The following is a 26,024-nucleotide window of genomic DNA, read 5'->3' as shown; positions in this document are numbered from 1 at the left end:
TTACTATGCCTCCCTCATCAACTCATTATCCCACTCTCCAGAGGCTCTTTCCAAATATTTTTATCCCTCCCATGGCTCCCCATCCCGTTCTTGGCAGAGAACTTTGCCTCATATTTTATAGAATTCCCTCTTCTCCTCTCTTCCTTATCTCCTATCACTCAGGTTCCTTGTGCTACTCTCTCCTCCTTCACCTATTTCACATGAAAAAATGGTCTTAAGGGACCATTCCATCCTGTCTCCTCCAACAGACTGCCTCCTCTGTCATTTTCAATCTCTCCCTCTCTACTGGCTTAATTCCTACTGACTACAAACATGCCCATGTCTCTCCCACCCTAAAAAAAACCCCATCACTTGATCCTTCCACTCCTGTTAATTATCCTCCTGTTTTTGGAGCAGCTAGATGGCACACTGGATAGAGCATTGGCCCTGGGGTCAGGAGGACCCGAGTTCAAATCCAGCCTCAGACACTTAACACTTACTGGCTGTGTGACCCTGGGCAAGTCACTTAACCCCAATTGCCTCACCAAAAAAAAAAAAAAAGGTCATCTACAATAGATGCCTCCACTTTTTCTCCTCTTACAATCTGGCTTCTGACCTTATCATTCCACCAGAAGTGCACTCTCTCTGTTAGTTGCCAAATCCAATAACTTCTTCTCAGGCCTCTTTCTCCTTGACTTCTGTAGCCTTTGACTCTACTGATCACTTTCTTCTTGTTAATACTATCTTCTCTTTAGGTTTTTGGGACACTGCTCCCTTCAATTCCCAGTTAAAATTCCACCATCTACAGGATGCCTTCCTCAATTCCTCCCAATTCCAGTGCCTTCCCTCTACTATAATTATCCCTAGTGCTTAGCATAGTGCCTGGCACCTAGCACATGCTTAATCAACTAACTGACTGAAAACAGATCATATAATGACCCCTGCAAGCAAAAGTTAACCAGTTTTGAGTTATAGCTATCTCAAAGTAACAAAACGTTAATTCCTCTAATGGGAATAATAACAACACCTACTTCAAAGGGTTGTAGTGAGAATCAAATGTGATAATTAATGTAAAGCACTTAGCACAGTGCCTGGAACACAGTAGGCACTTAATAAATGTTTATATACTTCTTCCTTATCCTCCTCCCCCCTTCCTCCCATTATCACATTATACAAAATTGCTATATGCCACAAATTCAAAATGGGTTTTGTTTTACCCAGAACTTTTTAAAATTTAGTAGCAGCACAGATTTTGCAGGAAAGTACCATTAAGAGAAAAAGTGAAATGAAATGGAAAACCTGTAGGAAATCTTCAAAAGAAATTCACTAACTATTTAGAACCAAACAATTGAAAGGAAATTATGCTCACAAAATCCTGAGGGGATATGGAAGGGAAGAATGTGAAACCTATTTAGCATTTTAAATGTGTATTTCTAGCTTACTGATTTCTAATGTCTTACCTGTCCCGAATAGTCATTGTAATCTTCTCTCCAAAAGCCTGTTTGAGAACTTTATGAGCTTTATCAGAGCTCCACCCTGCACAATTTTCACCATTAATTTGCAGAACTTGGTCCCCAAATCTCAGACCAACCAAAGATGCTGGAGAATTGGCCTGGACTAGCTGAACAAACACACCCTAAAGGCATGAAAAAGAAACAAATTAAAAAAAAACAACAACTTAAAAGTAATTCAAGGATATAAAACCAGCAAGTAGAATCCTGAGAGCTAGGTAATAAAAACCTTCTTTAAGTATGACTTGATCATTCTCTGAATGTGTATATGTCCCGACAATACTGGAGGGAAGAGGAGAAAAGTAATATAAATTCAAGTTCTTGGTTATAGACCAAACAGGTGACTGTGTGTGTGTGTGTGTGTGTTCATTGTCTTTATTAGAAAAGGGGAAAAAATTCAATTCAAATTTGGGAATTTCCTTTTAAATTTAGGGTTAGAATCCTAAATCTGAGGCATGTAGCTATGCATTAATCTCAACTCTCAAAATATACCTAATCAGGGGGCAGCTGGGTAGAGCAGTGGATAAAGCACCGGCCCTGGAATCAAGAGGACCTGAGTTCAAATCCGGCTTCAGCCACTTGACACTTAACTAGCTGTGTGACCCTGGGCAAGTCACTTAACCCACAAAACAAACTATATATATATATATATATATATATTACACACACACATACACCTAAGATTAGGGTTATAAAGAATTTTCAAAAGTGAGCTAAAGTCCCTTTCCCAGTCCTTGCCATTATATAATAAATACTTCTTTCTTACCAAGATCAAATAAGTATGAGTACCTTAACTATAGTAACAATAAAAGCCTACAAAAAAGTGTGTGTGTACACATCTATATATTTGTTCTCCAAGGATCAGTGGCGCTATGGAGCTAAGTTCAATGAACTTCCACTTATTGCCATTTCCAGGTTCTCCATCACTCAGTAACCCTACCTTACTTTGAGGTTCACCTGATCAAATCACTGGATCAAAATTCAGGTAGCAGTTGTCTATGAACCTCCAAGACACTCCGCTTCCTTTTTCAATGAGTTCAGTATAAGGCTCATGATCTCTCTCTTCTCTTTGCTCTTATACTAGGTGCACCCTCAAACACTAACCTCACAGTCCCTCAACTTACTCGTTTTCCATAACCTACGTCACTCAGCCATAAAGATGGATGTACCATTAGCCCACAAACCAACGATCTTCCATGTTTATGAACTCTAAAATTCATCTAATCACAATCTATCAGCACTCAACCTCTCCCTCTGCCTTCCGACAGCAAATCCTGTTTGTCAATACCTTGACAAACCCTCATTTCTCTTCTAGGCCATTACCCTTGAACTAGGTATACTCTCCCCTGAACTAAGTGCACTTTCCTCCTTTCCCTAGGTGGATTCTTTGATGAACCAATTCAACACTACATTATCTTGTTCTCTATATCACTATGTCCTGCCCAAGCCTCAGCCTTGGATCACCAATAGTATCCATTGCTTTTGCTCCTACATAAAGACTACTGAACAAAAAGGTGAAGAAAATCATGCAACCATTTTGATTGGGTCCTCTACTGATTCATATTATATAACCTCAAATCGGCCCATTGTAGCTAGACAATCCTTTTACATCTTCCTAATTAACTATCCCACTCACCACAATGGATCTCCCAAACATTTTCATCCCTTGTCAAATCTCCCATGGCTCCCCCTCTCAGCTGAGAACCTTATTTCAAATATTATACAAAACTGAATCCATTTGCATAGAGCTCCCTCTTCTCCCTTCTGCCTTATCTCTCACCACCCAGATGCCTTCTGGCACTATCTCCTCCTTCACTTGTCACCCTTTTTCTTGCAAAGACAACCCCTTCTACATGCATAAGTGGTTCATTCCATCCCGGTTTCTCCAGCAGATTTACTCCTCTATCATCTCTACCCTTTCACTAATCTTCAATCTCTCAATGTATATTGACTGCTTCCCCACTAAATACAAAGGTTTCCATGTGTGCTCCATCCTCAAAAAAACCCTCACTTGATCCTTCCATCTCAAATAACTATTATCTTATATCCCTCCTGTCTTTTCTTGTTAAAAAAGACCAGCTACAACAGACAGCTATACTTCCTTTTCTCATACTCTTCTTAACTTTTGTCTGGCTTCTGTCCTTATCATTTAACCAAAAGATGTCTCTCCAAAATTATCTCTGCAGCCTTTGACACTGTCAATCTCACATTTTCCTTGATACTCTCTCTTTAGGTTTTCAGAACAATACTTACTCCTCCTCCTCCTCCCCCCATATGACTGCTTCTCTTCATATCCTTTGCTAGATCTTCATCCAAGTCATGTCCCCTAACCATGGGTGTCCCAACAGGGCTCTATACTGGGCTCTCTTCTCCCTTTATATGATTTCACTTCATGAGCTCATTAGCTCTGATGGATTCAATTATCTCTATGCCAATTATTCTCAAATCTAGTTATCCAACTCTAACTTCTCTGCTGACCCTCTATTCTTATATCTCCAACTGGCTATTAGTTATCTCAAACTAGAATTCCCATAGACATCTTAAACTCAACATGTCGAAAATTGAGCCTATTATATTTTCCCCAAAACCTCCCCCCTTCCAAACTTCCCTATTACTGTCAAGAGGACCACCATCCTCCTAGTCCCCCATGCTTACAACCTGAGTGTTATCCTTGATATTACTTTGCTGGGCTCCTTGCTTTATCATCTTGTGGAAAACAGCTATAAATACTGTAGCTCTGACACATAATTCCTCTTTGGGGATTTTGAAAGTTTTTGATTTCTGGCTTTGTAACCCTAGCATCCAGCACAATGCCCAATAAAAAGTGTTTAATAAATACTTGGGTAGCTAGGTAGTACAGTGGATACAGCGCCAGGCCTGGAATCAGGAAGATCTGAGGTCAACTCCAACCTCAGACACTTACTAGCTGTATGACTCTGGGCAAGTCACCTAACCCTTTTTGCCTCAGTTGCCTCATCTGTAAAATGAACTGGAGAAGGAAATGGCAAACCACTCTTACTACCTTGCCAAGAAAATCCCAAGAGATCATTAAGAGTCAGACATAGGGGGCAGCTAGGTGGCACAGTGGATAAAGCACTGGCCCTGGATTCAGGAGGACCTGAGTTCAAATTCGGCCCCAGACACTTGATACTACTAGCTGTGTGACCCTGGACAAGTCACTTAACCCTCATTGCCTGCCCCCCCCCCCCAAAGTCAGACATAACTGAAAACAGCTAAACAAACAAATTTAAGCAATAAATGCTTGGTTGGTTGTTGTCCTTCATTCTGGAAGAGAACCAAAATGACATCACTATGTTGGGGTTAGGCTACAATGTGTCCGACTACAGCTGATCAGACTAATATGGGCTCAGAAGGCTCTATCACAGGTTGAACACAAATAATCCATATGAACATTTGAAGTGGAGATGTCTCTAAATTTGTTCATCATTTCTTTTGAGCTACTGCAATTCTGCTTTGCTCATGCGCCTTCTTTGATGAGGGCACAGAATGCTGTGCCAGTGTTTGCCATGTCTCACAAGCAATTCCAAAGTTCTTCAGAGAGACCTTGAGCCTGTCCTTGTATCACTTCTTCTGACTTCTATGTGAATACCCCTTATTCTCTGTAAAATAGTTTTTTAGGCAAGCATACATTTGACATTCAAAGAACATGGCCAGTCCAAAGTTAATAAGTTACTATGGTCAAAGAACCCATTCCCTAGTGACCAGCCTATTGGTTGTTTCTTACCTAGGCAGGTCCTCAGAAATTATATACTATGTCACTAGGATTATAGTCAAAGTCCATGTTCACTAAACCAAATCTTCAAGAGAGGCACTGGTAACCTCAATGTCATCATGAGGCAGAAGAGTAAATTTTTGAGAATTTATACCTCTAAAGCAGGAAAAAAAAAAGCAAATACTCACATTGTCAATTGACTTAAGTCGAAGGCCAATTTTTCCATGTTGATCCTTACACAAAATGACTTCCCGGATTCCTTGTTTAATTTCTGCTCTTCTAATTCCAACATCATTACCAGTTATAGGAGCCACCATATAATTCACAGCAGAAGGCCTGGCCACCAATTGCTGCTAAAAGCATAGATAACATTATCATATTTAGAAAAGCTTTTTTATACATATTTAAAACTAAAATTTATAGTCATTTGCATACACTCTTAAAAATTGCATTTTTAGAAAGGTTTTTCTGCTAAAATATCTTGTCTCTTAATGAGACTAAATATATCTTCTTTCTTAAGTGGGACCTTGTTCCCATAATTATTCCCTCCATCTATAACATTTATTTTTTTTTGGTGGGGCAATGAGGGTTAAGTGACTTGCCCAGGGTCACACAGCTAGTAAGTGTCAAGTGTCTGAGGCCATTTAAACTCAGGTCTTCCTGAATCCAAGGCCGATGCTTTATCCACTGTGCCACGTAGCTGTCCCCTCATCTATAGCATTTTAATGCCCATCTTTCTCATAGTTATTTCCTTTGTCCTTTTTGTATTTTATCTATGTAGCCAATTTATCTCCAATATCTTTTGTTTTGTTTTTTGGCAGGGCAAATGAGGGTTAAGTGACTTGCCCAGGCTCACACAGATAGCAAGTGTCAAGTATCTGTGGCAGGATTTGAACTCGGGCCCTCCTGAATCCAGGGCCATTGCTCTATCCACTGCGCCACCTAGCTGCCATCCAATAAATTTTAATAGGACTGATGGGCTATGTAAACCATATGTACAGGTTGAAAAAAATAAAGGCTTATACATAAGAAAAACTGCTGAAGCTTCAATTTCTTCAATATCCTCTTTGCATATTTCTACCTATTATTAGACTCTAATGGCCCATAATTATATGTAAAAGAAAAGAAAGTGGACTCTTTGCCTACCCTAGAATAACTGGTTACCTACAGCAGACCTTGCTCCTTGCTAGTTTTGTCACAGAAGAATAATAAAATCACTCTGTGTAAAAAATTGATTAGAAAAATGATTGATTCTATAATCAAAGCAGAAGCTCAACTACTTATCTTCAATTCAACAAACATTTATTAAGCACCTCTGAGCAGAACACTAAGGTGGATATTAAGAGTTACACAAAATTTAAACAAGACATAACCTCCACCCTAATGGAACTTACATTCTATTGGAGAAATATGTAAAACATAAATAGGTAATACTATAAGTTTGTGATACTTAATAAATACAAAATACTTATGATGAAATAATTACGATGAAAAATGCTACTTGAAGTGAGAAGAAGGAAAAGATCGGGTCATACTGATGCTTCATGCAGGAAGTACAATTTAAGTTATAGTCCCAAAGAAAATGGAGGTCACAGTGTGGATAAAGAGTAGGGTTTGGTATGGGATGAGAAAGGGGAGAAGTGGAAAGCCAATAGAATATGGTTAGACAAGGGAATTTCAGAGTTCTCGAACAGGAAGGTGATACATTTGTCAGTGATGGCAACATCAAGAGTAAAAGATTTAAGATGAAGGCAAGTTTGTTGCCTGCTTGCTAGAAGGAACTTGAATTTTTCTTAGCTCTTAGAAATCTGCACTATATATTAGAAGATTAAATATCTCAAACACCTGACCCATGAGTTAAATGAATAATTTCTAGTCTTTTTTTTTGTTTTGTTTTGTATTTTTGCAAGGTAATGAGGGTTAAGTGACTTGCCCAGGGTCATACAGCTAGTAAGTGTCAAGTGTCTGAGGCCACATTTGAACTCAGGTCCCACTGAATCCAGGGCCAGGGCTTTATCCACTGTGCCACCTAGCTGCCTCTCTAGTCTATTTAAATGTTATATATTTTCGCTGACATTTTGATTAGGCAGGGCTCTTCTGTTAGTTACTGTTTTGTCAGACAGCCTAATTAACTAGGAGGAAATTGTAAATTCAACTCAGGCAAGATCACATGGTCATTAGTCTCCTAAACATGAAATATCTGGAGATGGTTTTAGGGGAAAATATAGAAAGAATCCTATATATGAGTTTAATATACAGTATTTTATAGAAATAAAATTAATTTCCTGAAATAGTTCAAATGGACTCTTCCTCCAAATACAACAAAAAAGCGAAGTTTTAAGTGGTTATATGCAAATACTAAACTGTAATAAATTAGAATTAAAATGTAATAAGGATATTAGTGCACTGGCTAGATTGTGAATAAAAGGACAAATCACTTCCTTTGGACCTCAGGTCCAAATCTAGCTCTAATAATATCATAGATTCTAAAGCTATCAAAGAGATAATAATTGCATAGAGGTACATATTAACTATATGCTAAGTACAATTTATGACATTCTAGATTACTTCCACTTTACATACCCCCTGAGCTGTTGCTCCAGGAACCATGACCATATTGGTACGTATTTCTTCTTCACTTAAACTCAGGCCCATGTACTGAGAAAGTTCAGGATATAGTTTTGGATAGAGACCTAAGGAAAAAAAAATAAGTAACTAAAAGTAGAAAATTACAGGAATTGAAACAGAACTTGTAGTTTATGATAAAATCAAGATTATTAGCTTCTACTTTACTCAATAATGTTCAGATTTAAACAGAACAAACAAAGCAGTCATTTGTCAAAGCAGCTTCTCTCTGCTTCCTACCTATAGTCAGGAGATTTTTAAAAGGAGTAACTTATATTTGGAGAAAAAAAAAAAGTAAAACAAGAGGATGAGATGAGTGCTATAGGAAATGAAAGAAATAGCTCTACTGCTCCAGATTTAAGAGCAGAAAGGGTTTTCCCCTGCTATTTTACCAAAGTCTATCTCATAATCTTACTTCTTATGATTAACAGCCTTTGCAGTTACTTTAAATCAATCAATCTACTGGTCGAGATTTGTCACTTCCATTCTTATGAGGAACTCCCTGGTACTGAAAACTTCCTCCACCAATGCAGATCTGCAATGCCATGTTCAGTGGACCAGCAACTTTTGGGCTGGGATGCCACCATGATATGCTATGATCCAGTTTTTATTCTTATAATTGATATTCATGATTCAAAAAAACACCACTATTATTAAATGAGATAGAAGTACTTCGTTGCCCTTTAAAATGTCAACATTTTTTTCTTAATATCACTAATATTTCATGGGCTAACATTTTATTTCCAATAAATTTACTTCCTAAAAATTAATACATTAAAAACCTGAAAGATTCTCATGTTTCTATATTTCAATAGTTCTGTAAACTAAAGAACACAGGCAAAGCACTTTCCATACAACATCCCTGCAAAGTATAAAGTTCAAGTAATATTATCACCCTTTTACAGATGAGGAAATTGATAAGTGATTTTCCTGTGATCACAGAGCTAGTAAATCTCAGGGCAGAGATCTGAACCCCCGTTTTCAAATTCCAACATGAATTTTTACTTCTACCATGACTTCTAGAAAAACTTTTAAAAATAGCTTCTTACTTCCATCTTGAGAAATGGGAGCAGAGGCATCTGACAAAATTGCTGTACTGGCAGGGTTTGCGGAAAAGGCTGCCTGAGCCTGAATGAAGGAAAAAATAGAAATATACATTATAAATTGTTGTATATTAAGAATAGCAGTTATTATTACATGGTAATTATTTCAAAGTGAACTGAAAGCCTTACAATTACTTCAGAAAAGCATCCTTTCAAACACATAAGTAGTAATATCACATATCTTTCAAAAAAATCTCCTTCAGCCTAAGTTCATGAAAATAGTATAATTAGTCATAACTTTTTTTTTTTTAGCAACAAACATTTATTTTATTTTCCAGTTACATGTAAGGGTAGTTTTCAACATTCATTTTCATGAGATTTAGAGTTCCAAATTTTTCTCCCTTCCTCCCTCCCTTTCCTCCCCCCTCCACAAGATTGCAACCAGGTTATATATGTACAATCCACAAGTGTTCTTTTTATCAGTTCTTTCTATAGGGGTGCATAGTAACCTTCCTCATTAGTTCCTTGGGATTGTCTTGGATCATTGCACTGCTGAGAGTATTTAAGTCATTCACAATTGCTCACTGAACAATACTGCTGTCACTACGCACAATGTCCTCTCAGCTCTGCTCACTTCACTATACATCGATGTTCATTAGTCTTTCCAGGTTTTTTGGGGATCATCCTGTTTGTCATGTCCTGTAGCACATGACCATTCCACTACAATTATATAGCACAGCTTTTTCCATCATTCCTCAATTGATGGACATTCCCTTGATTCTCAATTCTTAGCCTCCACCAAGAGTTGCTATTGAGAACTACAAAATTTACTGAAAACTGATTCCCCATCCAGTCCCCTCTTTCCCAGGCAGGTGAATTGCCTGGGGCTGACTGTCTTTGTCATTTCCAGACTCTGGCTGGACTTATGGACCTTCCCCCAAGCAACTTATCCCCTCCCAATGTTCCCCACCTTACTCCCCGGACTTTATGTTATTATGTAAAAAGGGTCCACCAGCATTAAGTAGTTTCTATTCAGTCAATAACGCCAATACTTAAATTAGGAGCTGTTCTATTATTTCTTTTGTCAAAGGTTCATTTACATTAATTAGCTATATGTCACTCTGGAGCAATCTTTTTGTTCTGTTACCCCATTAAAACCCTGTCCTCTGTTCCCATCTTTGGGTATTCCTAGCTTCCAAGCTTTGCGATACCACGAGCTATAGTTCCTCTGCCCCGATGAAAGACCTTATTTCTCCTATATTGATTGTTTCTTAATTTCCAGGTTAACACTATAAATATTTTTTGTACAATTTTTCCCCCTTTTCTCTTTTTCATGATTACCACTGTTAACTGTTTCCCTTCCATCCTATTCCCTTCCCCATGATATTTATTCTATTCTCCATCTTCTTTCATCCTATCACTCTTTGAAAGGGATTTGCTTCGGTCTGTCCCCTCCCCGACTCTGCCTTTCCTTCTTTTGCCCCTCTTTCTTTATCCCCTTGCCCATCTATTTTCCTGCAGGGTTAGAGAGATTACTCCACCCAATTGAGTGTGTACATTATTCCCCCCTGGAGCCAATGCTAATGAGATTAGGTCTTTGAGCCAATTCTGAAGAGTATTTGGCTCATTTACTGCCCAAATTAAACAGATTACTCCACCCAGTTGAGTGTATCTGTTAGTCCCTCCTAGAGGCAGCTCTGATGAGTTTAAGGTCTTTGAGTCTTTTCTGATGAGTGTAAAATTCATTTACTGCCCTGCTCCTCTCCCATCTCTTCCCCCACTCCATAAGCCTTTTCCTGTTTTTTTCATGTAGGATTTCACCTCTGCCTGTGGATTCCTGTCATCTCTCTGCTGATGAGTCTTTTTGGTTTTTTGGGGTTTTTTGCAGGGCAATGAGGGTTAAGTGACTTTCCCAGGGTCACACAGCTAGTAAGTGTCAAGCGTCTGAGGCCAGATTTGAACCCAGGTCCTTCTGAATTCAAGGCCGGTGCTTTATCCACTGGGCCACCTAGCTGCCCCTAGTCATAACTTTAAATGAAGCTAAAACAAATTTTGGCATCCTCGACAAAAAAAAAAATTAAGATACTGGTGTAATGTAAACAAGATTAAGTACATTATACACTATATTTTCTTATCCATTTATTTCACCATAAATTCATCACTTAATGAAATGATCCTTAAATTACAGTTTAGAGTCCATAGAGCAACAAAGTAGATTTCAGAGACCACACCAGGCCTGAGATCTAATAACTAGTATTAGTCCTATGACAGGGAGCCTACATCCATGGGGAAAATATTTATCTCCCTTTCTATATGTGCACTGTCCTACTACAAAGGATAAAGAAGTGTCAGCCCTCCTGTTCTCCTCACTGATGTCACTAAAAGAAGGATAGATTACAGGTGCCTATGGGCAAAATGATAGTTTTGAGATTTTTGTCTAAGTTAGACTATGGTATTTTGTGCCTCCTGAATCACTTGCTGAATCCTAAAGCTCATTTTACAATAAAGTGAAGCTAATGTCTCTGTAAATATGACCTTTAGGTTAAACACTGAAGAAACAACAGATACATCATGTTCACCACTAACTTAATAGCACAATAGATGAATATGGTTGTTAAAAGAGATTTTTAAAAGTATTTCATTAGGTCATATAAAGAATAATTTTAATATCTAAAAAGAACCCAGAATAAGTAACTCATGATGAGGTTATAAAGTTATATATAAACAGGGATATCCTTTTGCTATAAGATCCAATCCTAAAATACAGAGTATCTTAAACTCATATATTTGTCAATAAGACACCAAATTTTACACAAGTTCCTTATTTTGAATGGTCTACCCTGGCTTCCTACAGCAATGGGACTAGGAATCTGTCAGCTAAAAAGGTAAGTGAAATGACCTCCTTTTACATCAAAGAAGTAAATCAAACTCAGCTACTATACTTTCACTGTACTTTTTCATTAGTGGTCTTACTATAAACTACAATGAAGAATAGAAAATCTGAAAATTGCTATAACTTAACTGTAATCAAAAAATGAAAGGTAATAAGATTCTCCTCAACGCTGGGCATGCCTTAGCGAACCTTTTTGACAATGGCTAGAGCATTCTAATACTTTTGTTCCGTTACATTATATTCTGTATTACAATCATCTGTATCTCTGTCTTACCTCTCTTAGTAGATTGTAAGCTTTCTGAAGACAGGAACCTGGTGTTTTTGTAGATCTCTCAAAGTCTATCACAGTATTTTACATGGCCAGGACACAGTACAATCTGAATATCTATCTGTTCCTTCTCAATTTCCTGTGCTGAATCTTCACCCAGCTCATGCTTGTTAATAGGGCTCTGTGTCCTGGGTCTTATCCTCTTCTTTAGTCACTTGGTGATGTGGTCTCATCAGCTATTATGGATTCACTATCATCCCTATGCTGATGATTACTTATCCAGCTCTCTGCTGACCTCCTAACATCTTGTTGTTCAGTAGCGTCTGACTCTTTGTGACAGCACGCCAATATTGTCCATGGGGTTTTCCTGGCCAAGACACTGGAGTGGTTTACTATTTCCTTCTCCAGTGGATTAAAACAAAGAGGTTAAGTGATTTGACCAAGGTCGCATAGATACTAAGTGTCTGAGGCCAGATTTGAACTCTATTCTTCCTGACTTCAGACCTAGCACTCTATCCACTGTGCCATCTAGCTGCCTCATCTCAAATTGGACACCTCATAACTCAATGTCCCACAGACAACTTAAACCAACACGCCCGATGCTAAACTCACTATTTTTTGCCCCAAACTCTCCCTTCTTCCTAACTTCTCTATTTCCATGTCAAGTAGCACCATCCTTCCAGTCCCCCAGGCTTACAACCTAGGTTGTGGCATCTACGACTCCCCAGTCTCTCTCAGCCCCTATATCCAATTTGTCACCAAGGCCTGATGATTTTACTTCATCACACCTCTCGCAAATGCTCACTTCTCTATAAGCCCATATCACTTCATGCTTGGACTACTTTAACAGACTACCAGTTGGTCTCCCTGCCATAGGTCTTACCCCATTCCAGTTCACCCCATGCACAGCTGTCAAAATGTTCTTCCTAAAATGCAGGGCTGACCAAGTCACCTCCCAACTCAATCCCTCCTATCACCTCCAGGATCAAAGATAAAATCTTTGGTATTCAAAACTTCCTACCTACTTTTCCAGTCTTCTTATTTATACCTTCTTAACTCACCCCACCCCAATGTAGTCTACAATCCAGAGATACTGTCCTCCTAGCTACTCTTTGTACAAGACATTCCATCTCACAACTCCATGCTTTTTCACTGGTTGTCCTCCATAAACTTCCATTTACTCTCCCTCCTCCTATGTCTCTTGGCGTCCTTCAAATTCTGATTGAAATTCCACCTTCTACAATTGCTCTTCTTTAATTCTAGCACCTTCACTCTGTTGATTATTTCCAATGTATCCTGTATTATAGCTTGCTGTACACAGCTGCTTGCTTTTTGTCTGCCCCTTAGACTGTGAGCTCCTTGAGAGAAGGAACTGTCTTCACATCCTTTCTCTGTATTCCCAGTGCTTAGCACAGTGCCTGGGCACATAGCAGACACTTAAAATGCTCTGACTGACTGATTTGGTCAAAAGACAATATCCTTTAAAATGAATTAACTCCATAGCTTTCAAAGTCTCAAAGCCTTAAAAGGATTGCATCAATATAAATGCACATATACTAAATATTTAGCCACTAATAGCAGTCTCTGAGATTTCATGAAGCCCATTTTTAAAAAATGTCCTGAAGCTAATGGGTTGCAATGAGGGGCATAGTTTTCAGAAAACAGAAGATGACAGTCACACTCTACTTTGCCATGGTCAGACTGCATCTGGAGCATTTTGTTCAGTTCTGGGAATATTTCAGGAAGGACACTGATAAGCTAGAAAACAAATGTAGGACAACTACAATGGCAAGGGATTTCTGGTCCATTTCACTTAAGAAGATGTGTCAGTCAGTCAACAAAAATTTAAGCACCTACTATGTGCCAGGCACTGTATAAAAAAAGACACAAGACATTTCCTGTCCTCAAGAAGCTGACAATCTAATGGGGGAGACAACAAGAAAGCAAATATGGAGAAATATGGAGAAACTTGCTAACAACTAGAACTACTCCAAAGTGAAAAGGGCTGTTGCAATGTGGGGTCTACAAGTAAAGACTAGATAACTTCTCCTGTCAGGTGTGTTATCTTTAAAATTATTTTGAGATTGCAAGGGTTGGACTAGGTGGCCATTGAGATCCCTTTGCCCACCCTTCCACAAAGTAGAAAATAGCTTCACTGTATTAAAGTAGATAAATTATTTTTAAAAAGCTGTGTGAGAAAAATCAGTTCATAGACATCATGTTTTAATTTGCATCTCAAGCCATCAATTGAATAGCTTTGCAGAGTAAGGAAAGAGGGTAAAATACTATTTTAGCATTTTCCCTCTAGCTTTTATTCTTATTCTTCAACTATATCAAGAATATTTATAGTACCCCCCTTCATCTTTCACTCCCCACCCTTCCAAAATGAAAGAAAGCAAAAGAAAAATATACTTAAATATACCTGAATTACTTTATCTACTTTCAGGTCTTCAAGTGATGGATACAAAGACATTTTTGCAGGATTTTACTAAAAAGAAAAGGAAAAAATGTTAAATATCTCCAATCAAAGTAACTTGGAAAAGCCTTTAAAAACACTATGATTATGGTTATTTTAAAGTCCTGCTTCATAAAAAGATATAGTTACATGCCATGTTCATAAATTTACCATTATAAAATATTTAATAGAATATTAACATTCAATAGCAGATTCAAATGATGGAAGAATGTAAACACACAATTCAAAACCCAAGCAGTTGTTGTGATCTAAAACTTAAATACATGAAATGTTTGAATATTATAATACTATTTTAGGCCTATTTAGATGTGAGAGGCAGTGTGGCATAATGAGGAGACAGCATTGATATCAGGAAGTCCTGAGTTCAAGTCCTGCTTCTAGCACATCCTGGCTATGCGACGCTGGGAGTCACTTAATTTCTCAAAGCTTCTAAGGAATTCTCTAATATTATAAATTGCATTATGGTTGTTATAGAGGGAGTTTTCCAACACTAATGAAATCAAAGGTCAGGATCAACTTTTCTGCTCCCTCCCAAACTCACACAATTATGTCATATTGTCTTGGATTTAGAACGATAGACTTATTACTTGCACATGGAACTTTAGAGATTATCTAGTCTTACTCCATCTTTCAAGTGAGGAAACTAAGACCCACAGAGATTAAGGGAATGGTCTGTGGTTTCTATAGCTTACTATCACCAACATATTCTGGACCTTAGGAAAATCAAGTTCACTCTCTGAGCCTGTTTCCTTAACTGCGAAATAAAGGCGTTGGAGTAGATGTTCCATGAGGTTTCTTTCATCGCTAACATTCTAATCCAAAATAATTTCATAAGCATGCCACAACATGCCAATATAAAGACAAATTACTTGGAAACATATTAAAGAACACAAAAGCCTGGTGAATGGGGGTTATAAAGCTGAATTGGGAAAATAAAATAAGAAAATTAGGTTCCATCCAAACACTTCTATTTAACTGAAAAGTTATTTTGCCAACCTATCCAATACTATGTAGAATATTAAATAAGAAAGGATAACAACTTGTTCCAAGGCTGTTTCTATTTGAACTCCATAAAAAAGATGACTAACAATAACAGCAGTATGTTATATGACAATATGCTAACCAAGTGAATTTGCTGAATGTAACAAAAAGTGGTTTATCTCTAGATAAAGGGTTCTTAATCTTCTTTTGTAGCATGAATCCCTTTGTCAGCCTGGGGAAACCTATGGACCCTTTCCCAGAATGTTTTTAAATGCAGAAAATACAAAAAATTTGGAAGAAACCAATTATATTAAAATACAGTTAAAATATTTTTTTAAAAAAGTTCATGAACCTCAGGCAAAGAACCCCTGATATAGAGCAGGGCTTCTTTAAACTTTTTCCACTTGTGACCCCTTTTGCCCCAGAAATTTTTATGTGGCCCTAGGTATATAAAATAAATAGGTATATATAACCTTTGACTGTTGCCAAATTTTTTGTGACCACCACATTTAGTTATGCAACCACATTAGGGGTTGCAACCCAGTTTAAGAAGCTTTGCTCTAGAGAGAATCTATAGAATGAATAAGACAGAAGAGAAGAATTAAAAAGGCCTCTATGGGCAACATCCATATAAATTTTAAAAATAGTATGTCAACACAGGAAGCGGGAAACAAAATTTAATCATGTAGATTTATTTATGGACACAGAGAAGTTAATGATAGCAATTCAGGATCAAGTCATCACTACCAGAAATTGGAGACAGATTATTCTTAAAGTGCCTCAATTTATTGATCAATGCAGACTACGTAAAGAAAGAGAAAGTATAATCCATCACTGCTAGTTCCAACAATTTACAGTATACTTACCATGTGACCTAGCAAGACACACCCTAGTGATTATTAATGAATTCCCATACTACAAACAGATTTCAAAATATCCTTGAGAATGCAACATATAAAATGTGTTGTAACAGAAGCATTACAGACAAATTGTTAACCACAATCTGGGCAAAACATCAATCCATAAAAAGTTAAGAACATTTTAAATATGTCACCTTACATGAAAAAGCTTTCACAATATAAAGAACTGTGGAAGAAATCAAAACCACACTGGAATAAGCTAGGGTACGTGTTGTCTTGTCTTTGTCCTAAGATACAGTGAATCTACAGAAGGTAACAATATATTCTAATACTATTATTCAATTTCAAAAAGAAAATATCTTATCTACCTGTGAGAATCAACAGAATAAATATAAAAGATGAGCAGGGTATCTTTCTACTCAAACCCAACCAAAAAAGATAAAAATGAGAATAACTGGGGCAGCTAGGTAGTGCTAGCCCTGGAGTCAGGAGGACCTGAATTCAAATTTGGTTTCAGACACTTAGTAGCTGTGTAACCCTAGGCAGGTTACTTACTCCAAGATTGCTTCCAAAAAAACCCCAAAGAGAATGAAAGCAGCTGACATATAGAAAGGGCTTATGCTGTCTAATATACATACCGCGGAATCCATTAAAAAACAGAAATAACCCCTATCCTTATTCACCACCACCACTACCACTACCCAAGGTAAAAAGTTCATTTATTAATATCAAAGGATTTATTTAGGCTCCAGTTCTCGTTCTCTCTCTCTCTCTCTCTCTCTCTCTCTCTCTCTCTCTCTCTCTCTCTCTCTTTCTCTCTCTCTCTCTTTTGCTGCAGGACAATGAGGGTTAAGTGACCTGCCCAGGGTCACACAGCTAGTAAGTGTCAAGTGTCTGAGACTGGATTTGAACCAGATCCTCCTGAATCCAGGGTCAGTGCTTTATCCATTGCATCACCTAGCTGGACCTGGGCTCCAGTTCTAAGGAAAGCACCACTTGGTTCTGCTCTAACACCCTGTCCCACTACCCACCTCAAAAAAGCAAGAAGCAGGGGGCAGCTAGGTGGCGCAGTGGATAGAGCACTGGCCTTGGAGTCAGGAGTACCTGAGTTCAAATCCGGCCTCAGACACTTGACACTTACTAGCTGTGTGACCCTGGGCAAGTCACTTAACCCCAATTGCCTCACTAAAAAAAAATTTAAAAATTAAAAAAAAAATTAAAAGACTATCTTGTGTACTCTGAGAGATCAGTGAAAGATTGCAAGAAACTCCACATTGGTCCAAAGTAGAATTAAACTCTTAAAAAAAAAAATCAGGAATAAATCTAGGTAAGAATACCTTGTGAGTGAAGTACCATTATGATTGCCATTTTGCAGATAAGGAAACTGAAGCTTAGAACAGTCAAAATCACTGCAACCAAAACTACTACAACACAGAGTATCTGATTAGAGCAGTGATTATAATTAACAAGCAGGTACCAATTGCTGACTTTCAGATGGTTTGGGGTTCTGTCCTGGGTCCTTTTCTACTAGGTCACTTGGTGATCTCTTCAGCTAACATGGATTAATTATCATCTTCCTCAAATCTACCTGTTCCTTTAGGCATCTCACTTTTCACATTCCATACTGTCCTTGCAATTTTCTTGGTAAAGATACTGGAGGGGTTTGCCATTTCCTTCTCCAGTGAATTAAAGCAAAGGCTAAGTGACTTGCCCAGGGTCACACAGCTAGTAAGTGTTCGAGGCCACATTTGAACTCAGGTCTTCTTGATTCCAGGCCCAGTGCTCTATCTACTAAGCTGCCTAGCTGTCAAATCTACCTATCCTGCCCCAATATCTCTGGTGACCTCCATTCTCACATTTGCAACTGCCTTTCAAACATCTCTGGATATCCAATAGAAAGCTTAAACTTCAACATATTCAAAATGGAACTTATCATCTATTCCCCTAAAATTTCCCCCACTACTACCTTCCCTATGGCACAATTTGGTCTACAGTGAGGAAGATACATCTTGGTGAGTTCAAATCTGGCCTCAGGCACTTACTAGCTGTTACGACCCTCAGAAAGTCACTTAACCCAGTTTGCCTCAGTTTCCTCATCTGTAAAATGAGCTAGAAAAGGAAATGGCAAACCACTGCCAAGAAAACCCCAAAAAGGGTCAGAAAGAGTCAAAATGACTGAACAAAAATTACTGTAGAGAACACCACCATTTTTCCATCCTTGAAGCTCACAACCTAGGAGTTATCCTAGATTCCTCACTAATCTCTCACGGGTCATAGCCGAATTGTTGCCAAGGTCTGCTGATTTAACCTTTGCAATGCCTCCCTTATACACAGACACAGACACCTCTCTCTGGTGCAGGCTCTCATCACCTAATGCCTAGACCAGGGCTTCTTAAACTTTTCCCACTCTCAACCCCCCTTTTTACTGGAGAAATTTTTTCTCAACCCCAAATATATAGGTATATAAAAAAGGTATACAAATCAAACATCTCCTGCCAAATCTTTCTCTACCCCCACATTCGGTTGCTCAACTACATACGTGGCCTCATAACCCACATTTTTTTTTAAATTTTGGGGGGGGGGCAATTGGGGTTAAGTGACTTGCCCAGAGTCGCACAGCTAGTAAGTGTTAAGTGTCTGAGGCCAGATTTGAACTCAGGTCCTCCTGAATCCAGGGCTGGTGCTCTATCCACTGCGCCACCTAGCTGCCCCCATAACCCACATTTTAAGAAGCTTTTGCCTAGACTAATGCATTAGGCAGCTGGTGGGTCTGCCTGCCTCAAGTCTCTCCCCATTCTAATTCTTCGTCCATTCAGCCATTACTGATTTGCCCAAAGCAGCAGTCTGACCTTATCATCCCCCTTCTTAGTAAATTCTAGTCCGTTTCCTTTGGCCTCTTAGAATCAAATACAAAATCCCGTTTGGTTTTCTTTTTCTGTTTGTTTTCTGTGGGGCAATAAGCGTTAAGTGACTTGCCCAGGGTCGCACAACTAGTGTCAAGTATCTGAGGCCGGATTTGAACTCAGGTCCTCCTGAATCCAGGGCTAGTGCTTTATCCACTAAGCCACCTAGCTGTCCCCATTTGGTTTTCAAAGCCCTCCATAACACAGACCTATAATCTTCCCAATCTTCTAACACCTTACTTCTCAACACACTCTTCAGTCCTCGCTGTTCCAAGAACAAAGCATTCAATCTCAGATCTGGGTATTTTCTCTGGCTACTTCTCATGCCAGTAAAGCTCTCTCTCCTTAACTCTACCTACTGGCTTCTCTGGCACTCACTCAACCAAAGAACAATTATTACATGTCTACTATGGAAGACTTTTTTTTTTTTGTTCAAGCCTTCGATTTCATTGGTGTAAGGGGCCTGGCTAAGACACTTCCATAACCAACCCAAATAAGCACCTGGGCTTCAACATATCTTAGAGAGCTGCCTAAGGGTACTCAGATTAAGCAACTTGACCAGGGTTACATTGTGTTGCGGATGGAAATTTTAAAATAAGATATGATCCACAGCCTCTGAACTTTCCACTAACTCTCCATTTTCCATCAATGGCTCTGCTTGTTTTGACTCCACAGAACAATAAGCCCCCAAGCCAGGCACTCCTCCCCACCCTGCTTCAGCTTCCTTTTATAGTCTTTTGTCACCAATGAAACTTTCAATGGTCCGAAATTTTTTCTAGCCTATTTCTTGACTTTTAACTCCTTTCTTAAAGTGGGGCCCTGTCTCCAGGACATGAGGTCCCAAGTTTCAGGTGGTCCCAGGTGGATCAATTTAAGGAGAGGCAGATTCTTCACTCCCCTGGCCTGTGCTCTGGTCTGTAAATCCCTTTTATAGTCTTTTGCCCATTAGATTGTAAGACTGTAAATTCCTTGAGGGCAGGGTAGGTCTTTTTTTTCATTTGGACCTCCAGAGTTTAGCACAGTACTTGGCACATAGTTTTGGACACGGTTATCAGCCTCACTCTCTTCCAGATTCACTGAAGACCAGTGACAACACAAGTCAGGACAAATGGCAATGGCCAGGGATGTAGTGGTGTGAGGGCTCCACTTTATCTGTATCAGCTACCTTCATGGCCATTGGAACAAACTGTTTTCATCTGCCCATTCAGCAGGGGAGTCTTTCAGATGCTTGGGGTAGGCTTTTCCCCAACTCTCTGAGACCTTAGTCTGAGGCCTGTTACTCTCAACCTGGTTTAGCCAGTATACTGGGACCCTTTTTTTTTTTTTGAGGCAATTGAGGTTAAGTGACTTGCCCAGGGTCACACAGCTAGTGTTACGTGTCTGAGGCCGAATTTGAACTCAGGTCCTCCTGAATCCAGGGCCAGTGCTCTCTCCACTTCACCACCTAGTTGCCCCAAGACCCTTTTAGAAGGGTGTGGCCAATTTGCACACACCAGTTTCTTGGAGCCACAGTGAGAGTTGGGTGAAGGGAAACACCAAAGCCCTGAAAGGCTCAGCATGTCCTCACACGAGAGGTGCTAGTTCTCCCTCAACACCCCATACACCCCAGACATATAGTAGACAACAAATGTTTACTGACTTGAACCGAATTGAATCTGCCCTTAAGGGTAAAGCAGAGCCCAAACAATCATAATACAAATAAAAATTATAATATACAAGTACGACAAGAAAATTTCTGGCTCAGACTTCTTGTTCTCCTCTGATTAAAGACTGTGATGGAAAAGAAACTCTGGCTCAGACTTCTTTCCTCTATTATGCTAAGAGGGCACTTCCCAGTCTTCTTTTGATTTTCCGGTCATTGTTCCTGAAAGCCAGAAAAGTCACATCTGCAGAAGCAAAGCTGGGAAACAAGTTCTGTCTTTATTTTCCCCATTCTGTTATTTCCAGATGAGTTCCCTTATCTTTCCCTTCTGTTTTCAGTAAAATCCCACTTTTCTATGTTACTTATATATTCATCTATACACTCTCTCACAGGCATCCTCTTCTTTCTAGTATCCACCATCTATTTCTTCCTTCACATTGCTGAAGTAATCTTCCTTAAACACAACTCTGATCACATGACTCCTATACTAAAAACTCTTCAGTGGCTCCCTACTGACTATAAAAAGCATTGATTCTGGCATTCAAAGCCCTCCAGATTCTTGTTTCAACCTACCTTTCCAGCTTTACTTCACATCTCCATCTGTTCTTATTCTGTGTGGTTCAGAAAATAGTACAACTATATCCTTTGTTTTAGTATTTGATCATGATATGCCTTCATGTCTTAAATGGACTCTCCCCTCCATTTGTCTATTAATGTTCTTCCTTTTCCTTCAAAGTCCAACTTGATGGTGTCTTCTCCATAAAGATTTCTCTGGTACCCACCCCCCATTCTCTCTTATATGTTTTTCACTGTACATTGCATGAACCTGTCCTTTGCACCTTCTCCCTTGTATGTGTTTTGTGTACTTTTCCCTACCCAGCAATTATATTATGAAGGACCTTTCTCATATTTATTTCTATATTGCCATCACCTAAGAATGTCTTTCATATAATAGGCATTTAATAAATGTTAAAATTAAATGAAAACTATGGGGGCAGCTAGGTGGCACAGTAGATAAAGCACCAGCCCTGGATTCAGGAAGACCCGAGTTCAAATCCAGCCTCAGACACTTAACAATTACTAGCCGTGTGACCCTGGGCAAGTCACTTAACCCTCATTGCCCTGCCCCCCCCCAAAAAAAAAGAAAAGAAAGAAAAGAAAGGAAGAAAGAAAGAAAGAGAAAAAAAAGAGAAATTAAATGAAAACCAATGTGATATCTTAATTGTGAAAAACTGATGATGATGCATACTCTCATCCTGGTGAAGAAGTAGACTATGGTAAGTACTGCTACACTGGAACTGCACTGGTTTCTTTTACTTGACTCTTACTTTCTTATGATCAGGTGGGGAGCTATATGGAGGAATTCATGGGAAGCACCTGTGGTAAAATGGGCAAAAAAGAATCAATAAAAACATTCATACCATACCATACTTTTAAGTAACTAAATGTACTTCCTTACTAATCCCAGAGATGCTCTCAGTTTCCCTTTTAACAATGCTAGTCTTAATATTTATGTTCTAGGTTTTGATTTCTCTGACATTCATTTAAACTATATTTTACCTCTCTAAAAGTGCCAAGCATAGAAGAGGGACCCACTCCTTTCTTAGGGTCATCTCCCTCTACTTACCTAGAATTAAATTGGTTTACCTTTTACAACTAGCAAATGATCCATCTGACTAAGTTTTTTGTGAACTTGGAACAAAAGAATTACTAAAGGAAGATACTAAGGGAGAGGATGGTAGGAAATAATGACTTTCTTGGAACAAGTGACTATTTGCCTATTACTCTGAAAAAATAAATACTGCCTGAAGGGGAACAGAAAACTACTACATACATACATAATAGAATTAATGTTCCAGAAAGGCAATTTTCCTTAAAACCAACAAGTTCCACATTCCATATATCAGTACTAGACTGTGGAAAGATAACATGGTATAGAAAAACAGTGCTAGACTTAGAGTTAGGAATACCTAGGTTCAAATCCTGCCTCTAACACTTATTAGCTGTGTGAACATGGCAAATCACTTCATCTCTTGGGGCTTGCATTTCCTCATCTGTATTTCCTTCTAGCTCATTAGTGATATTGGTTAAGTCAAGAGACTTAACCTCTCTGTATCTGTCTCATCCAAATGAAGGCATTGTAGCAGTATGACCTCTAAAGTTCAAGATCTCTGATCCTATTCATTTCAGACTCTTGTTATGTCTCAATTAATATTCCCTTTTAGTACTTTTTTTTTGTTTCAATCTAGCACACAACTGACATTCGTGTTTTTTCTTACATAGATAAATGTTAACATTTCAGAAAAATGAAAAAAAAAACACTAAAACCTTGGTGAGCCTGTTTGCTAATCTGTAACATGGCAATACCTGTATCTACTTGTTGTAAAGCTCTAATGAGAATGTAAAGAACTTTACAAACCCTAGAGCACAAGAGAAACGGCAGCTATTATGTTTACAGATAAGTAAACAGAAGCCCAGAAAAGTTAAATGACTTTCTTACAGTTACACAGCACCAAAGAAAGTATAAGTATAGATTTCAGTTACCTAATTTAAGTCAACTCTAAGGAGATAGCTTATTAAATCACAGTACAAGTAACTGGGCTATTATTAGATTCTTCCCATTTTGGTCAGGAGTACTGTATCCTATCTTTCCTAACAATATCTAAAAAAAGACCAGAAATTAAACTTTGCCAACATTTAGTTTAGCTTAGGTTACAATTTTACGGTTATTCAGTAATCTTTTTGAAAAATCTGATGAATTTTCTTCTTTTTTATACTGCTTACTTTGTAACATTCAGCTCAAATGTCTTGTAGAACAACCAAGCTCTACAAAAGTTCATAGGTGATAACCAATGAAGCATGAAGCTACAATTTTTACATTTGTACATTTATATTCCCAAACTAGCATGAGAAAAAAGAAAATGAAATGACTAGACAGCACTAAAAATCTTCTTTACATCTTCTGAACATAGTGTAAAAAGGAACCCTAAAACCAGTGAATAGGCAGATACTACTACTACACAATCTTTATAAAATACACTTGAGGAAGAACTGCAACTTATAAAAAGTCAAGTCAAATCAACAAACATTGTATTGCGCCAGAATCTATGCTAACAACTGTCCTTGGTGGTCGTTCATTTAAAAATTTTTCCCTTCAAGTCACTAGGATTCTTTTCCCTCAAGTAGAGGCTAGCAGCTGAAATTAATACACGTTAGAATTTGGCACAAAATGTGCTCCGGAAACAGACTCCTGAAATAACCTTGGAAATTCCTGTTAAAACTTCTGTCATTCAAGTTTAAATGAAAAGTCCATGTTAAGAAGAGTCCCTTATACAATTCAACCCATTAAACATTTATTAAGCGCCTACTAAGCGCTAGGCACTACGCTATCTACTCAATAACGTAAACGACACTTTTTACCTACACAAGTAAAATGTGGTCACTTTCCCCTTTTATTAGAAAAGAATTGCGCCTCAGGCTCTGAGTCACCAAGCCCCCGGGGGTTCCTTGCTTTTTGCACCCACCCCCAACAGTGTTTTTCACCGGATCTCGTCTCCAGAAATAATGGTCCCTGCAGGGAGGGAGGGAATGCTTGTGTAACCTCCACGTCCGGGAGGGAAGGCTCCCGAGCCAAAGCTTCGCCCACTAAGCAAATACCCCGCCCCCAGACCCGCGACGCCCCGAAGAGCCGGAGGGACAAAACCGAGCCGCCGAAACTCGCAAACGTTTGCCTTTGGGGTGTTTTGTCCCCTTGTTTGTGAATTTCCCGCTGAGCCTCCCGCATATAACGGGGTTTCGGGAGAAGGCGCCCCGAGGTCTGCGCCCTTCCCCGTCCCAGGAGTGCGGCCCGTCCAGCTCCAGTGTCCGGGCGCAGTCCACGCCCTTCCTCCCCCGACCTTGGCCTGGCTCCGGCCGCTGGGGCTTTCCTCGCCCCCCCCAAACCCCGAACCCCCAGAGTCTCTCGAGCCCCGGGCGCTCTTCGAGGGGTGGAGGCCGATTCTGACCAGCTGTCGGCGGCTCCCCTGGGGAAGAAGCCTCCGCACAACCTCCGTCCCCACCCTGGGGGTTGATGGACTGAGCCCTAAGCACTGAGTCCTTCAGGTTCCCGTCTCCCCCCACCCCAATCCCGAGATTGGGGGACGTCCTGCCATTCCCCCACCCCCCAAAAGCTGCTGCTCACCTGACCTCGCCAGTGGTTTCCTCCAACGGGCCTCGACAGCTTTCCCAGCAACGGTTTTCTGATCCTCTGGGAAGGGAGAAGTCCCGGAATGAGCAATCACTCAGCGAGAGTTACGTCACCCGCACTAAGCCCCGCCCTCCGCCTGCGCAGACAACCCTCCGATATCCTGGTCAGGTGACGCTCTCCTCTCACTCGCCCAGGCCCTTAGGGTTGCCAAGACAACCGTGGGGCGGGGCTCACGCGGAGAGGAGGAAGGGGATGTGGTTTGGGGTAGAGCAGTTGCTCTTTCTGCTCATCCTTCCGTCCCCAGAGGCAGCCCGCACCGAGCAATGACAAACAGCTTCCCAGGGCACAGATTTGGTTTGCAGTCGTGTTCGCATACCTTTCTCCATTCTAAGTTTAGCACTATGTCAGGTACATCATAGGCTCTTAATAAAGGTTGATTGATGATTGAGCTTGATACAGTGTTCTCCGATTACTGACCTCCCTGGCTTCCTTTGAGTCCCAACTAAAATCCCACCAAAGGAAGCCTTCCCCAACCGCCCTTAATTCCTGTGCTTTCCCTCTTTAATCATTTCCTATTTATCCTGTATGTGGTTTGCTTTGTATATATTTGTCTGAGCGTTGTCTCTCCCATTAGACTGTACACTTTTTGAGGGCGAGGACTGTCTTTTGCCTCTTTTCTATCCTCAGCATTTAGCATAGTGCCTAGCGTATAGTAGGCGCTTAGTAAATGTTTGCTGAATTGGATAGAATTGAATTAATAAAGTTCATTGAATTGATTCTCACATCTCTCTTCCCCCACTTGCTTACCTACTTATCACCTGGATCCTCAGAGTTCCTTATGTAAAAGGGGATTTTCTGGGCAAGTGCCTCCCTGTCTGAATACTAATCATTAATCTACTGCTAAATGTAAATTACAGTTATATA

The 26,024-nt window shown here is 39.5% G+C and overlaps 1 protein-coding gene across 3 annotated transcripts in view; it reads right to left on the bottom strand.

Annotated features, from left to right (window-relative positions):
• The window catches only part of LOC122729523 (syndecan binding protein), a 32,539-nt gene extending 7,292 nt beyond the window's left edge, over positions 1–25,247 (bottom strand). The window contains exons 1-6 of one of the 3 annotated variants that reach the window (XM_043968458.1): positions 25,095–25,247; positions 14,475–14,540; positions 8,898–8,976; positions 7,807–7,916; positions 5,412–5,576; positions 1,440–1,615 (exon numbers count right to left, since the gene is read on the bottom strand). In XM_043968458.1, coding sequence (XP_043824393.1) covers positions 1,440–1,615; positions 5,412–5,576; positions 7,807–7,916; positions 8,898–8,976; positions 14,475–14,525 — 581 coding nt within the window. In that variant the 5' untranslated portion in view covers positions 14,526–14,540; positions 25,095–25,247. The remainder of the gene's footprint in view (positions 1–1,439; positions 1,616–5,411; positions 5,577–7,806; positions 7,917–8,897; positions 8,977–14,474; positions 14,541–25,094) is intronic. The other 2 variants (XM_043968471.1, XM_043968464.1) reach the window with 2 other exon arrangements.
• Positions 25,248–26,024: the final 777 nt, after the last annotated feature.

This window comes from Dromiciops gliroides, chromosome 1 (genome assembly GCF_019393635.1).
Source record: "Dromiciops gliroides isolate mDroGli1 chromosome 1, mDroGli1.pri, whole genome shotgun sequence".
NCBI classification, from domain to species: domain Eukaryota; kingdom Metazoa; phylum Chordata; class Mammalia; order Microbiotheria; family Microbiotheriidae; genus Dromiciops; species Dromiciops gliroides.
The sequence above is the reverse complement of the archived record's forward strand: the minus strand, read 5'-3'. Positions and strand labels throughout refer to the sequence as shown.